Source organism: Micropterus salmoides, unplaced genomic scaffold, assembly GCF_014851395.1.
Source record: "Micropterus salmoides isolate LMB-PRFRI ecotype aquatic unplaced genomic scaffold, ASM1485139v1 Ms_hic_scaffold_2, whole genome shotgun sequence".
Taxonomy (NCBI): domain Eukaryota; kingdom Metazoa; phylum Chordata; class Actinopteri; order Centrarchiformes; family Centrarchidae; genus Micropterus; species Micropterus salmoides.
In genome coordinates, this window is record NW_024041150.1 from 42,352,874 (window position 1) to 42,370,338 (window position 17,465).

Genomic DNA, 17,465 nt, shown 5'->3' on the forward strand with positions numbered 1-17,465 from the left:
GACGAGAGGTACAGCTGCTCTTTATGTGTGAACTTTGGACAGAGCCAGGCTAGCTGTTTCCCCCTGATCCCAGTCTGTATGCTAAGCTAAGCTAACCACAACCTGACTCCAGATCTATCTTCTCACCTCAGTCCTAGAGAATTTCCCAAAAAGCTGAACTATTCCTTTAAAGAGATGTGGGTAACAAGAAGGTCAGACGGACTAAAAACCAGTCAGGACAGGAGGGTTGTTTATCTATTAGCAAGTGGTCTTATTTAAAATATTGAGGCATTTTGTATAATTTAGCAGATTCACTTTTTGGGGTAGTTTCTCCAAAATGGTTATGAATCCTGGCATGTCGTTCACCATGGAAACAGGCAGACATTAGCTATTATTGCTTAAATAAATATGATATGTAACACATAACCAGAGTAAGGGAAAAACACATTCTAACATTAAAAGGGATACTATCGATTCTGCAGAGAGATTGTTGATTTTTGAACTCAGTTGCCAAACACAAACACCCCTTCTTTTGGTGCTCCCTCAGAAGCTCTGTCCCCCAAATTCATGGCCGCAAATTACCAAGGCCACCAGTGCAACTGGCAGGATCCACAGTCTGCTGGCCGACTGCAAGTTAGCCTCAATAAGGTGGAATGTTTTTAACAGTGCTGTAGAAAGTGTGATCAAAAGCCTGTCAATGTTTAAATATGTGTTGAATCAAAATACTTTTCTAGTGTAACCCATGAGAGTCTAATCTATGTATCAGTAGGATTAAAGATTTAGATAGATCAGCATGATGACGTTGGTAGCATGTTACATAAGACTCCTTTAGTCTGAAGCGTAAAAGATGTAATATTTATGACAATGTCTGTCTAATAACGATGGGAACTGGGTTTAAATTACATTTCACAATAAACAATTTAATAAATACTATTATAATGCTTGTTAGCTTAGCTTAATCTGAAAATGTTATTTTTTCAGCTTGTGACTTCCTGTTTTCATAGCTGATTGCTCCTGATTGGACGGCACTACAGATGTTTCCTAGCCACAGATTCAGATCACAATCAAGTTTTTACTAGCTGGGACATTTCTTAAGTTAAACTGGTGCGACCTGATTCAGTGAAAGACTAGTTTGAAACTCTTGTTAGTTCCTGAGAACTGAGTGAAGCAGAGTTGTTGTCTGGTGACGGAGTTTCTTTGTCTCCAACAGTTTCTCATGTTGTTTGAACTGTTTGTGTTTGTGTATTCAGAGTTTCCAGCAGAGCCAGAGGTTGTCTACTCTTCACTGAGGTAGACCTTCACACCTTCACACCAGTCCAACCACTGATGTCCAGCTGGCCTGGAACTGGTCCCCAGAGCCCCTCACACCTCAGCACATCCACTTATTATGTTTCACTGTTAAAGAAAAAATGTTTAAACATTTGTTGTAGTTTAATTTTATTTCTACAGAACAGAGTCATGTTGTTTTGTTGTTAATGTAATAACTAACTTTACTTTTATTTATATCTCACTCATGTTTTTGGACTCTCCCTAAACTTGTCTGGTCTGGTTCTTGTTTTTCTCCTGTGGTTCTGTGGGTTTCACAAAGCTGTTGGATGGAAAATGTGACGTTTTCTGGTTTGGCTGTGGCTAACCGATACACACCTCTCTTCAGTGCAAATAGATAAAAATAATCAAAACCACAACCGCAGACTCTAAACATTATGAGTGTCATTCAGCTTCAGTACAGAGTCTCTGTTTGTGTGTTGAATAGTGTTGATTCTGCAGTCAATGAACTGAGAAGATTTAGTCTGTAAAGTTTCTTCTATCTGAATTAAGACTTTTAAACATCAAACATCATATAAATCATCAGGTCCTGGTTTTCATGACACTCAGAAACAGCGACATGACGAAGAGATCAACTTGGTCACAGTTTTTCAAGCAGCAGTCAGGTTCTGTTGTTACCATTGAAACAGGTTTTACCTGCTGTAATAATAAGATTAAGAATAAGAATAATAAGGCTGTAATCCTCCTGTTCATACTGGACATTAAGAGATCTCTTCCTAATGTGCTTCTAATAGAAGTGAAGATTGAAGTGATAATTACAGTTTGACCATGACGTCTCCTGGGGAGAATATAAGCAAATATACAGTACGCTGTTCTATGACACCAAACATGTTTAATGTTACACCTCTTAGACTGTGATGAATTTTATTATTTTATTTGTTAAAAAATATAGTTATTGGTACAGTAGCACCGCAACACACACTCCTTTTCCTTGTCTCTCAGTCCGTCCCACTGAAGACGTGAGGAGAGAGGAAACATGTTGTTTAGAGACATGAGACGTTCTTTCTTCTGATGCCACGTCTGTTTCTGATGGCGATCGCACAGCTGGATCCCAGCTGGATCAGCTTTCAGTTGCTTTTAGAGTTTATAATTTGTATTTTCACGTCTGTCCTGTCCTAATAACAATAAAGATGCACAATGAACTTCCTCTGCCAGCACAGCAGAACTATTATTTGGTCTCAGTGTGTTTCTTCTCTCAGTAACTGTTGGACAAACATCTGCACATTAACAACCTACATTATTTTGTATTTACACTGTCACAGATCAGAGGAGCCACAGTGTATAAATGGACTTCAATGCTCAACAGTGACGTCAGTGTTAAGATATCTCATGATTGCACACAGTAGTTTTATTAGGCCTCTACATTCAAAAACATCCAGAATAGTGCAAAGCAACCGAACAGATCAAGTGTTGCTGACATTAATCAGTTATGATATTATCTGAGCATTTAGCGTCACTTTCCTGCAGGACTTTTTTTTCTTTTAATGTGCTCACTCTCACTCTCACCTCCACCTTTTCGTCTTCTCTCCTCCTCTCCGTGCTGTCTGTTTTCTGCTCAGTCCCGCCCTCCTCTGCAGCCCCGCCCCTTGTCACCACCCTCCTCCGGCTTGTGTTTAGATTGGTCTACCACCTGGTGGTGTTTTGTCTGTACTGCATCTCTATGGGATTAATATCCTGACATGATTCAAAACTGAAAATAAAGTTCTGAAAGGTTGAAACAAATTGTTTGAAAGCTCAAAATCTTTCAAAAAAAAAACTATTTTTCAGACTTTCAAATTTGTCAGTGTTCTCCCAGTGTATTAGTTTTTTTTCGAGGTTTGAAACCTTGTAAATGGTGATCTGAAAACTGGTGTGTGAATGTGTGAAAAAAAGTTTTGAAACTCTGAGGTTTTGAAATTGAGGTTCATATTAATTAATACTTGCATACAGTGCAATTTATTCTCATAAATAAGGTGAACAGGAGGACAAATTATATTTAAATTGATGCCGTTTTCAATGCGTCAGAAGCAAATAAGAATGCATAGTTTCATGTATTGTTATCACTGTGCGCCAGCGTGTGGATGTGATGCACCGCTTGTAAAAACACATTATGGAAAAATAACACTGCTTTATTGTCATTTGCAACAAGTCATATTTCTTTTAACTCATCGCAAACCTCGTTAAGTGAGTGGGCTGTTTGTGTAGCACAAGTGGATCGCATTTGATTTATTCTCTTTTCAAATGAGGGACTCCAAATTAGTACTTGTGTTATCCCATCTTGTGTGTGTGTGTGTGTGTTAATTAGTTAATTATCATTAATATTAATGAGGGGTGTTTCAGTGACCATTTATTCACTGATCATATATATAACTGTGGGCGTTTGAAGGGTCAGACATGGAGCTCTCTCACATGCGCAACATTAAAGAGAATTTGCTCACAAATGTGCGTAGGCTACGCAAGTCTGAATATTTTTGGGGCTTTTGGCCGTACGTACACTTTTTGTGAATAAAATGGAAATAGTAAAAACTTTAAAACATAATGAAAAGAAACATTTCTCTCTCACATTTTAGTATAGTTCTGTGATGAACCAATAACAGCTGGATAAATAATCTCTCTGTATCTCTATACAATGTATCATACAACTCTGTATGATATATAATAAAACTGTAATAATAAAACTATATAAATATATAACATTTTCATTGTTTCACATTCATATTCATTGTTGACAAATGACTAAAATGAAGTGTGTTTTAGAGTCTCTGTTATGCTCATTTATTCGCTCTGAACCAGCTATTTTTTATTTTGCGACATTTCCGCTTAAAATTCACATGGAAATTACATGGAAACGTGGCTTCTATTGATCTGATAAATGAGGAACAACAGACCTGCATCAAAGAACAAAATGTGTACTGAATACAGCATGGAACAAAACAAAAACACAACTTGAGTCCCAAAATAGACTTAGAAGCATCAAAGCAGAAGATAAACAAACAACCTAACATTCCTGCAATACTTTCCAGCAGATTAGAATTAAAGGAGAGAGCATGACACTTATGGCTTTTGTATAATACATATGAAGTACATATTATGTAATTCTACTTTGTAGATAATAATTGTTAGGAAAGACATGAACACAATAACCATATTGTGTTCATGTCTTTCCTGTTTATGTCTGTTTTTGGTTCTGTGGCTCTCTGTGTAGTCTTGTTTAGTTAGTTCCTAGTCCTGTACATTAGTTGATATCTTTTGTGTTTACTCCTGGTCTTGTGTTCCCTGTTTAGTCTTGTATATTCCCTTGTTCATTTACTGGTTCTGTTTCGCTCTACATCTCAGCCCTGTGTCGTACTTGTGCATTCTTGGTTAATCACTCTGCCCCATGTCTGCTTGTCTAAGTGTTCTCTCTGTTTTCCTGTTGTCTCTCTGCCTCCCTCGTTAACCTGATCCCAGTCACCTGTGTTGCTCCCGCCCAGCTCGTTAACCCATGTGTGCATATATACTTGTTTGTTCCCTCAGTCTGTGTCTGGTCATTGTCGGTGTTGCTCCCTGTCAGTCGTGGCTTCAGTCTCACAGACTCATCCAGTGTTTTGTCTTTCTATTTTCTTTTTGGTTTGTTTACAGAAGTAAAAAGAGTTTAATCCGCTTCTTTGCTTAAATGTTACTTGGTTAAGTGTGTTGGTAAGGTGTGGACTTGCAAACCAATGGTTGAGGGTTCAAGTCCACCTCAAGACATCTTTAGGGGTGGTGATGAGACAGTGGATAAGATGCATGCCTTTCGTGTGAGAGACCGGGTTTGAATCCACAGTGAGATACCGATATGTCCCTGTGGTTATATCCTTTTAATGTCATTTGCTTCATATATCAACAACATGACACAAGTCTTATATAAGGCATCATCCAAATCCAAGACAAAACATTTTCATTTCGTTAGCTGTGATCTGAGACACACAGAACTCTTTCCACCTGGTTTCAACATGTTTGGTTTGCGCTCTGTCTGTGACATTTCAGACATCAGAGACTGTTTTTCTGTTTAAAGCTGTTAGTAATTAAGTAAAGTTTATTTTCATAGCACCTTTCACAGATAAAAATCGCAAAGTGCTTCACAATAAAATAATAATAATCTTTATTTGTAGAGTACTTTTCAAAAACAAGTTACAGAGTGTTTTAACAAGTGTAAAGACAATAATACCCAAAAAACAATAAAAAAAAACAATACAAGATAAAAGCAAGAAAACATTGAAAAGACTAAAATACATATTTAAGATAAATATAAAAGAAGTAAAATAGAATAAAAGAAAAGGGATAAAATAAAGTCAAATAAGATCGGGAAAGGCTCTCCTATAAATATGTTTTAAGAAGGGAGTTCACTGACTCAGCCAACCTGATTTCCTCGGGCAGGCTGTTCCAGAGCCTCGGGGCCCTGACAGCAAACGCTCTGTCCCCTTTAGTTTTCAGTCGAGACTCTGGAACAGACAACAGACCTCTGCCCGAGAATCTCAATGTACGTGCTGGTGCGTATGGGACTAAAAGGTCAGAAATATAACAAGGCGAGAGGCCATGAAGAGCTTTGAAAGTGATCAATAGAATTTTAAAGTCAATTCTAAAACATACTGGGAGCCAGTGTAGTGAAGCTAAAACAGGAGTAATGTGGTCATATTTCTTTGTTCTGGTTAAAAGCCTGGCAGCTGAGTTCTGGACAGTCTGGAGTCGATCAATAGATTTTTGGGTTAAACAGGTGAAAAGGCTGCAATAATCCAGGCGTGATGAGATGAAGGCGTGTAAAATGGTCTCGGTGTCCTTAAAAGTTAACATAGAAATATAGCAAAAATTCGATCTAAGTTCATAAAAACATGATTGAACAAGCTTTGTGGTGTGCTGCTCAAAATTTAAATAACTGTCAAACCAAAAAAAAAGGTTCTTTGTCACAGGCTTAATGTGATTTACTAGGGAACCAGATGATGGCAGTAATCTTTTTGCCATCTACTGGGACCCAATGACCAGGATTTCTGTTTTGTCTGAGTTCAGCTGGAGGAAATTATTTGACATCCATTTTTTAACTTCACAAAGGCAGTCAGTAAGTGAACTCAGCATTCCAGGGTCTGTGGATCTGACGGGCAAGTATATTTGTGTGTCATCAGCATAAATATGAAAGAAATACCATGTTTATGGATAATATGTCCAAGGGGAAGCAGATACAAGGAAAACAAAATGGGTCCTAAGACCGACCCCTGAGGCACACCATATTTAACTGGACAGAACGAAGAGACATAGTAGTTTACAGACACGCAAAACTTCCTATTTGACAGGTAGGATGAAAACCATTCTAGGGCAGTACCAGAGATCCCCACCCAGTGCCTCAGTCTGTCTAACATGATGTTGTGATCAATGGTGTCAAAAGCAGCGCTAAGGTCCAGGAGTACCAGGACTGAGCACATGCCTTCATCAGCAGACATTAAAAGGTCATTGGTGACTTTAAGCAGGGCAATCTCAGTGCTGTGGTACTTCATGAAACCAGATTGAAACTTTTCAAATATTTTGTTATTTTCCAGTAGAGTGAGCAGCTGTTTGGACACAATTCTTTCTAGAATCTTTGCAATAAAAAGCAGTTTTGAAATTGGTCTAATATTATATGGGAGGGAGGGATCTAAACCAGGTTTCTTTAAAAGTGGGTTCACACAAGCCGTTTTAAAATTGGTAGGGACAATGTGAAACAATACCATCATCCATCCATTGTCAACCACTTATCCTACATACAGGGTCGCAGGGGGCTGGAGCCAATCCCAGCTTACATTGAAAGGCGGGGTACACCCTGGACAGGTCGCCAGTCCATCGCAGGTTGAAACAATACAATAAAGTTAAATACAATGCATAGACAGATGCAGCAGCGGCCAAGCCAAACACAGGCGCCATCTTGCTGTTCAATTCAATTCAATTTTATTTATATAGCGCCAAATCACAACAACAGTTATCTCACAGCGCTTTTCATAAAAGAGCAGGTCTAGACCGTACTCTGTGATGTTATTTACAGAAGCCCAACAGTTCCCACCAAGAGCAAGCACTAGGCGACAGAGGCAAGGAAAAACTTCCTTTTAAGAGGCAGAAACCTCAAGCAGAACCATGGCTCAGGGTGGGCGGCCATCTGCCTCGACCGGTTGGGGTGAGAGAGAGAGAGAGAGAGAGAGAGAGAGAGATGTAAGGAGAGAGAGATGTAAGGAGAGAGAGAGGGGAGGGAGGCAGCCTACACAATATACACACAGAGGTACACACAGTGAAGGTAATGTTGCTATAGACTAAATGAAAAATGGTACAGATATTTATAATAGTGTTAATGGTAACCATCGTAATGTTAATGATTATAATAACAATAATAACAATAAGACTAGCAAAATAGTCGTTGCAGCAGAGGGTGTCGAGCAGGAACACGGGGGCAGCAGGTGACCCGCAGCCACAGCTCCAGACTCCACAGCTCCAGAGCCAGAAAACCTGCAGGAAGTGATAGGAGAGAGGAGAGAGACGAGAAAGCACAAGACTACCAGAAAGGGGAGAAGTTGTGTTAGTAACATGCAATAATGGGATAAGGTTGCATACAGAGGGAGAGAAAGTAGAGGAGAGAGGAGCTCAGTGCATCATGGGAAATCCCCCGGCAGTCTAGGCCTATAGCAGCATAACTAAGGGATGGTTCAGGACTACCTGAGCGCAGTGCTCTGGTGGGGTAGTAAGGTACTATGAGCTCTTTAAGATAAGATGGTGCCTGACCATTTAGAGCTTTGTAGGTAAAAGAATGATTTTAAATTCTATTCTGGATTTTACTGGAAGCCAATGCAAAGAAGCTAAAACAGGAGAAATGTGATCTCTTTTCCTGGTTCCTGTCAGAACACGTGCTGCAGCATTCTGGATCAGCTGAAGAGTCTTAATGGACTTTTTCGAGCAGCCTGATAATAAGGAATTGCAGTAATCCAGCCTAGAAGTAACAAATGCATGGACTAGTTTTTCTGCATCATTTTTAGACAGGATGTTCCTGATTTTCGCAATATTACGTAGGTGAAAAAAGGCAGTCCTTGAAATTTGCTTAATGTGAGACTTAAACGACATGTCCTGATCAAAGATAACTCCAAGATTCCTCACAGTGGTGCTGGAGGCCAAGGCGATGCCATCCAGGGAAACTATATCTTTAGATAATGCGTCACGGAGGTGCTTAGGCCCCAGAGTAATAACTTCAGTTTTATCTGAGTTTAACATGAGAAAATTACAGGTCATCCAGGTTTTAACATCCTGAAGGCACATTTGAAGTTTAGCTAACTGATGAGTTTCATCTGGCTTGATCGATAGATATAACTGAGTATCATCTGCATAACAATGAAAGCTTATGGAATGTTTCCTGATAATATTGCCTAAAGGAAGCAAATATAAAGTGAAGAGGATTGGTCCAAGGACAGATCCTTGAGGAACTCCATGAGTAACTTTGGCGTGCATGGAGGACTCATCGTTAACATGTACAAACTGAAATCGATCTGATAAATAGGACTTAAACCAGCTTAGAGCGGTTCCTTTAATGCCAATGAAATATTCCAGTCTCTGCAATAGGATCTGATGGTCAATGGTATCAAATGCAGCACTAAGATCTAATAAAACCAGTACAGAGACAAGTCCTTTGTCTGATGCAATAAGGAGGTCATTAGTAATTTTCACCAGTGCTGTCTCTGTGCTATGATGAGCTCTAAATCCTGACTGAAAATCCTCAAATAAACTATTGCTCTGTAGAAAGTAACACAGCTGTTTAGCAACTGCTTTCTCCAGAACCTTAGAGAGAAATGGAAGGTTAGATATAGGTCTATAGTTGGCTAAAACATCCGGATCAAGTTTGGGCTTTTTCAGAAGAGGTTTAATTACAGCTACTTTAAAGTACTGTGGTACATAGCCTGTTGATAAAGATAGATTGATCATATCTAGTATAGAGGTGCTGACTAAGGGTAGAACATCTTTAAGCAGCCTAGTCGGGATGGGGTCTAAGAGGCAGGTTGATGGTTTAGATGAAGAAATTATTGAAGTTAGTTGGTAAAGATTGAGGGAAGCAAAACAGTCTAAACATGTATCTGGTTCTACAGCTGTTTCTAAGGTTCCTGAGTTAAGAGATAAGTCGGTGCCAATTGAGGGCAGGTCTTGGTGAATTTTGTCTCTAATAGCTAGAATTTTATCATTAAAGAAGCTCATGAAATCGTAACTACTGAGAGCTATGGGAATACTTGGCTCAATAGAGCTGTGACTCTCTGTCAGCCTGGCTACAGTGCTGAAAAGAAACTTTGGGTTGTTCCTATTTTCCTCTATTAATGACGAGTAGTACGCTGCTCTGGCATTACGGAGGGCCTTCCTATAAGTTTTAAGACTATCTTGCCAAATTAAACGAGAATTTTCCACTTTGGTAGAACGCCAATTCCTCTCAAGTTTCTGTGATATTTGCTTTAATTTGCGAGTTTCAGTATTATACCATGGAGCTAACCGTCTTTGTTTTAGTATTTTCTTTTTTAGAGGGGCTACAGAGTCGAGTGTCATTCGCAGCGAGCCTGCAGCACTATCAACAAGATGATCGATTTGGGAGGGACTAAAATTAGCATAGGAGTCCTCCGTTACTTTATGACTAGATAATGTATTTAGAGCTGATGGAATCGCATCCTTAAATTTAGCTATGGCACTATCAGACAGACATCTTGTATAGAAATTTTTGCCCAGTGGCGAGTAGTTCAGCAATACAAACTCAAAAGTTATCAAACAGTGGTCGGATAAAGAGGGATTCTGTGGGAACACCACTAAATGTTCAATTTCAATACCATACACCAAAACAAGGTCGAGGGTGTGGTTAAAACAGTGGGTCTCATTACTGTAACAAAGTAATTTAACAGTATACTGTCCAATTATATATCTTTTCATTTGCTGTCTGACATTTTTGTTTGATTGTTGATGATTTGATAATTAGTGGGATGAACAGACTGCAGAGTGCGTCTATAGAAAATAAATGTTCCACTGTGAACACTGACATGTTAATGCACTTTATTTTGGAGCCTGGTGGTCTTTAATTTAAGAGTCAAATCATATAAGATCATCATGACTTTCTAAGAGCACATTTTAACTGATCTACTTTTTTTGTATCTGAGTGCAGTTTAAGTAATTTTCTTTTATTTAAGTAGAATATTGTAGTTTTTTTCCATCCCAGGCCAACGTCTGAATTTCAGAAAAGTTCGGTAACGTAAGCCTATAAAAACGTTTAGAAGTTCTAGCTTGCTCTACACAAACCTCGTTAAAACAATACTAAAACGATAGATTAAACAATCCACATGGTATATTTTTCATTCACTTTGATGAAGTTGAAGGTCCGCCTTCACCGCTGAATGCACGTGCGCTCCCGCGCCAGGGGAAGCACTTTCTGTTGGCGATAACTACCTTGGCACAACACCGGCATGCACGCACGCACACACGTCTTACTTGTAGTTCTTCCATTTCATATTGTTTGAATTGCGTTAATTTTTGACTACGGTTTTAAAAATAATCTTGATTTGTTATAAATAAATTTTTTTTTTATTAAAATGAAAATTCTAGTGGAAACTAACATCAACATTTAGTTATTGTGTAAAATGCTAATGATGGTTGGGGTAATGAAGACAATGAAGATGACAATTTCTTCAAAGTCAATTTTTCAAGAGCAAAACACTGTGGTAAAGTGCAATTGCAATAAAAGACAACTTAATTTTGAGGCTTACTACTGAGCAATTTCAACATTTGCAACTTGCAAAACAATCAACATGTAGTAAGTGTGGTGTCCGAACGATAATGCTGCAATGATGTGTTGAGAAGAAATCCGCTTGACACTGTTCTTGGTTATAAAAGTTTATTACATCAAAGAATTCAGCATCAATTACAAGCTCTGCAGCAGCTTGGAGAGTGACCCAGCCCGATGACCACTCTGTCTCTCTGTACATCGAACACAGCTTATATAGGACATGTTTAGGTCTCTGCTAAAAACCATATAAGGGCACGGTGCTGTAAAATAAGTGTAACCATCTGTTAGACACCACAGAAGGGTACAGTCCCTTCATACACACTAATCTCTTTATACCTAATCTCTACTTCCCCTAACACTGCACCCATCAATCATTACTTCCCCATAAGGGTTCACTGTCCCTCTCACCAGCTGCAGAGCATTATGTTAAACTGTAATGGCTGGATGCACGTAATGGCCAGATGCACATATGTTATACACCACATAAGAAACACAACAAGAAAGTTGAATGACCACATTTAGTTTGTAGATAGTGCACTTTGCCTTTGCAATGTTGTTTTAGTTGGTTAAGGTCATCCAAAGGCAGAGTGCAGTATCTACTTTTTGAGGGTCAAAGGGCACATCAGTGGTCCTGGTTTTTATCTATAAAAAATGTCTTCTCAAGAAGGTATTACGTGAATGCGTTACCACCGATCTAAACACAACATGTTTGACTGGGTAGTTTCAAAACTTTAAAGGCATTTTTCTAAGTTTCAGTGTTTGCGTAGTTACTGCACTTAGACGTTGTAGGGCAGAATAGCAAGCCTTAAAAATGTCAAGTCAATCACCAATACATCAACTAAACAACCCAGAACAAAACCTGCTCCAAAACTCATGTAAAGAGCGTAGTCTCTCCTCACGAGGTCTCCCCTCTCAGAACCTGAAGATCAAAGTTCATATTAGTCAGGAAATAAGTGAAAACTCAGCTCAACTTTATTTATAGAGCACTTTCAACACCACAAGTGGAACCAGAGTGCTGTACAGAAGGTATAAAAGAGAAAATAAAAACAGAGACAAAAAACACAGTAAACATTTAACATACACAAGTTACAAAGCTTTATCAAATGCTAAAATGCTAAAGAGAACAAATAAGTTTTAAGTGCACTCTGAAAAGTATTCAATGGACAAGTTTTTACAGACAGAGGAAGAACAATCCAGAGCCTAGGAGCAGCAACAGAGAAAGCCCGATCACCTTTACATTTTAAACGGGATCGTGGAACCATGAGAAGCAATTGATCATTTGAGCACAGAGATCTACTGGATTGACAGCGGCTGATTAAATCAGTAACATACTCCGGTGCTAGGCCATGCAGAGACTTAAAAACATACAACAACGCTTTGTATTGAATTCTGTATCGAATGGGTAACCAATGTAATTTAATTAACACCGGAGTAATGTGATCTCTCTTCTTAGTATCAGTTAAAAGTCTGGCAGATGAGTTATGAACGAGCTGCATGCGGGAGAAAGAAGCCTGACTCACACCCAGATTCAGCACATTACAATAATCCAAACGGGATGACGCAAAGACGTGAACAACCTTCTCCATATCGTCAAAACAAAGGATAGATTTCAATTTAGATATCGATCTAAGATGGAAGAAACTATTAACGACAGCATTGATTTGCCGGTCAAATTTAAGCTCAGAGTCAAAAATGACACCAAGGTTCCTCACGCTAGACAGTTTTTTCCCAGAATACAACCCCAGGCAGTCATCATCCACACACCCCTTATTTCCAAATAAAATCATCTCCGCCTCCACAGCTTCCATTTACTCTTCTATATCTTCTATATTCCTCATGTTTGACTCTCAGAATCAACATGGAATAAACTGCAGCTACAACATGGCACACAGACACACTGACCTCCACAAACTCACCTGAAACCTCCAGCTGGATGATTCTGATTGGCTCAGTCTCAATGATGGCTCTCTTACGTCTTGAACCTCCTGCTGCAACTCGACACTCGTATGTTCCAGCGTCGTTCCTGCTCACGTTCTTCAGAATTAAAGACACGTCTCCGTCCTTCAGCTCTCTGTCCACCAGCTGAACCCTGTCCTTAAAGCATGGATGCTGGTGGGTTGGATCTGAGAGTCCATCTCTGTTAAAGAGGACGTACTCTGACTCCAAGTCAGCTATGCTCCACTCTACAGCTCTGATGGAGGCTTCATCTGCCCGACATGGCAGAATGACATCATCTCCAGGTTTCACTCGTACCACATCTAAAAACAATAAAAACATCCAGAGAGAAAAAGTAATTACATTTCAAAAGGACTCCACAGGACGATACAGTGAGAACATCTTTGTTTAAACAGAAGGCCTCTTCACACCTGAGATCATGGGAACATTCAATAATTAGTCACAACTGTGGAGACGTTACAGGATTTTAGTCACACACTGTTTATAAGACTTGTTGTGAAACATGAAGCTGCTTCAACATTGTGATGTGATTAAATAACATTCAAGTCTTTTTAAATTCAGACAGACATGAGGAGTCGAGCCAACTTGTGATGATTAATTATTTCCTCTTTAAAACTAATGAGCATCATTGGCTAAAGAAAAGAATATTCACTAATTATAAATCAAAGTTAACCCTGTAATTTGGTGCAGTCAGAAGTTCTTTACTTCCTGTCATATAAAAAGAGTCAGTTCTTTGATTTATAGAGAAAGACTTCATGACCTCATGCTTCACCTCATTAAATCCAAAACTGAATTGTAAAGTTTCATCAACTGTACAATTCTATTCAAGGCACCATTGATTTTCTTCTTAAACAAAAACATAAACAAGCTTGTACAAATGTATGATCATCTAATGTTAGATCTCACTCTGCTGCAGCTCTGCATCCATCCATTATCTACACCCGCTTATCTGTGCTGGGTCGTGGGGGGCTGGAGCAAACACCAGCCGAAGCTGGGCGAGAGGCGGGTTTTTGCTGCTTTAAACAGGTTTGAAATGTGGTTTTTAAACAAAAAGCCTTTTTAAAACTTTATAAAAGGGTTTGGTCACTTTTTTATATTTGAGGTAACTGACAAAGGTTGAAAACAACACTCATTAAGGACAAACTCTATACTTTGTAAGAACATTTAAATATCTTATCCACTGCTCCATCGCCACCCCAATTTGTTTCAGCTGCACAACAATCATCCTCACACATCATCTCCAACATAAAAACTATAGAAATGTTCAATCAGTGCATCTAATCACAACAATAGATGATTGTTCCTTTATCAGTTACAGCTTCACATCTTGGTTCGATTTGAACAATGATTACTGCAGTAATGTAGCCCACACTAAGTGTTTCTGTGCAACTGTTGCCAACCTGACAGCTGCCTTAATGTCTGCAGTCACAGTGTTTATAAAGGACAATTCAGCTTATAGATTTTATTCTGTGAGCTATGGATGAATCCATGATGTCCAGAGATAACTCTTTCTGTTCTTAACATCAATGACAGATTAATAATAAACTACAAATAATAACTACAGAATAACAAATAATGTTAAATATCATGTTTGGGTAACAAACTAATAACCGAGATTTTTCTAAAGACATAAACTTCTGCAGATGAATACGATCCGCATGTGCTTTGATATATATCTGAAACTAGACCCTCCTCACTGTCACTCAGTCACAAAGTGTACTCTGGTCTGAGTCACCCTCACAGCCAAAACGAGTTCCTTTAACTCCATCCATCCATCCATCGTCAACCGCTTACCCTGCGTACAGGGTCACGGGGGGCTGGAGCCAATCCCAGCTGACATCGGGCGAAAGGCGGGTACACCCTGGACAGGTCGCCAGTCCAGTTCCTTTAACTTGTAAGGTTTAAATACAGCAGCTTACTTTCAGAGGAGGCCTAACCCCTAACCCTAACCCATTGCGTAATCTGCCAATACATTCAAATACAATCAATCAAACAAACAAAAGTTGTGCACCAAATTATTTTGGTTAGATTTGAAACATTTCTTTAAGACATTGACTGGTTCAGGTATTAATGTATGAAAAAGATACATTATACTCTTTTATGATTGATAATGATTGTAAAAGACTTCATATTTTGAACCTCGTTATCTTACATTATTAAATTCACAAATGCAAATGGTCTAAAATTTCACACTAGAAATGAAGAATTATATTACAGCATTATATGGTCTGAAGAAAAGTAATGCAATTAAAACAGTAAAAATGTGTGAAGATTTAAATATTCATTCATCCATCCATCCATCTTCATCCGCTTATTCGGGGTCGGGTCGCGGGGGCAGCAGCTCCAGCAGGGGACCCCAAACTTCTCTTTCCCGAGCCACATTAACCAGCTCTGACTGGGGGATCCTGAGGCGTTCCCAGGCCAGTGTGGACATATAATCTCTCCACCTAGTCCTGGGTCTTCCGTGAGGCCTCCTCACAGCTGGACGTGCCTGGAACACCTCCCTAGGGAGGCATCCAGGAGGCATCCTTACCAGATGCCCAAACCACCTCAACTGGCTTTCTTTCAACACAAAGGAGCAGTGGCTCTACTCTGAGCTCCTCATGGATGGCCGAGCTTCTCACCCTTTCTCTAAGGGAGACACCAGCCACCCGCCTGAGGAAACCCATTTCGGCTGCTTGTATACGTGATCTTGTTCTTTCAGTCATGACCCAGCCTTCATGACCATAGGTGACATTTATAGCCATCAGACTTCACTTTCCTCTATCAGCTACAGAGTTACAGTTAAAGAAAGTTAATGATCCTGTTTTTATTGACTCTTGGTTTCATCTGCTCTACAAACAAATCAACAAATAACTAATCTGAAGTGCAGTTGCTGCTGGTGAAAAATATTTTAGGTGGGGCTGTGCCATATCCAGTCAGTTTCATGGTGCGTTCCAGTTGACATGGGAAGTTGGAACTGCCAAGTTTAAAGTTCAACATTTCAAAGGAAATGCCCCATTAAGTTGGATTCCCTTCATTTCCTTCTTGGGGTAAATCTGAGAACCATGGTCTCAGAATTAGATGTGCTAATCCTCATTCCAACCGCCTCACACTCTGCTAAGAAACCGATCCAGTGAGAGCTGAAGGTCACGGACCGATGATGCCATCAGGACCTTTTGAGAATAAAGAGCTGGTCCGTTATTCCACGACCAGGACGAAAACTGTGTTGTTCCTCTTCAAAAGTAGACTTTACCTCAGTGACTTCCCTGACCAGCGGTATCCACCACGGTGTTCGAGGGTTACCGGCCCTTGAGGTACCTAAGACCTTGAGACCACAGCTTCCCACTGAAGCTTCAGCAATCCCACTCAGGTTCAATGTCCCCAACCTCCACAGGGATGCCAGAAATCCTCCGCCGGAGGTGTGAGTTGAAGATCTCGCAGACAGGGGCCTCCTCCAGATGTTCCCAGTTCACCTGCACTACCCGTTTGGGCTTACCAGGTCTATCCGGAGTCTTTCCCCACTCAGTTGACAGCTCCGCCCCTCTCTTCACCCAAGTGTCCAAAACATGCGGCCTCAAATCAGATGAAACGATTACAAAATCGATCATCAATCTTCGGCCTAGGGTGCTTTGGTTCCACATACACTAAAAAACTTGAGCATCCTTATGTTCGAACATGGTGTTCGTTATAGACAATCCATGACTAGCACGGAAGTCTAACAACAAACACCCACTCAGGTTTAGATCAGGGGGGCCGTTCCTCCCAATCATGTCTCTCCAGGTATCTCCATCATTGCCCACATGCGCACTGAAGTCTCCCAGCAGAACTATGGAGTCCCCTACTGGAGCCCCATACAGAACTCCATTCATGGTCTCCAAGGTGAGAATGTTTTGAGGAGAGGTAGAGTAGAAACCATCACTGAGGCAAAGTGAGTGGGAGACAGGTTGAAAGGTGAGAACCCGTGTTCGATCAAAGGAATGAATCAGAAACAGGAAGTCTGCTGAGTTTGATTTGTCTAAGTGAATGTTCATGTCACCGAGGACAAATAACAGTCATGCTCTGAGATTGAAGACAGCAGTGTGTCTAGCTCGTCCACAAAGTTACCTACTTGTCCTGGTGGACGGTATATGAAAATCACAGAGACCTTTACCGGAGTGGACACCAAGATAGCATGATTCGAAGGAGGCATATGGATTCAGGGGTAGCAGCTACGTGAATTTCCATTTGTTGGAAGTTGAGAGCCCAGTCCTACCTGCCCTCCCAGATGATCTGTGTGTGTCTTGCATGCACTAGAGACAACAGGAATAGCATGGTAGCGCATGGCCTGAGCGTAGTTGTAGCCAACGGCTTTAAGTGAGTCGGTGGCCTTGCATGTTAGACTCGCACAGGTAGACTCACTGGTCTTTACTCAAGTAGGTTTTCACACAAGGAGCAGCCGCTTACGCTGACACTTCAGTAATAGGTTTCATTG

At 40.1% G+C, this 17,465-nt stretch overlaps 1 protein-coding gene across 3 annotated transcripts in view; it reads right to left on the minus strand.

Moving 5' to 3' along the window:
- Nucleotides 1–11,371: 11,371 nt before the first annotated feature.
- Nucleotides 11,372–17,465, minus strand: part of LOC119911648 (programmed cell death 1 ligand 1-like) — a 101,254-nt gene continuing 95,160 nt past the window's right edge. The window contains exons 2-3 of one of the 3 annotated variants that reach the window (XM_038730602.1): nucleotides 12,973–13,314; nucleotides 11,372–11,975 (exon numbers count right to left, since the gene is read on the minus strand). In XM_038730602.1, coding sequence (XP_038586530.1) covers nucleotides 11,833–11,975; nucleotides 12,973–13,314 — 485 coding nt within the window. In that variant the 3' untranslated portion in view covers nucleotides 11,372–11,832. Of the gene's footprint in view, nucleotides 11,976–12,002; nucleotides 13,315–17,465 lie in introns of those variants that run through there. The other 2 variants (XM_038730599.1, XM_038730601.1) reach the window with 2 other exon arrangements.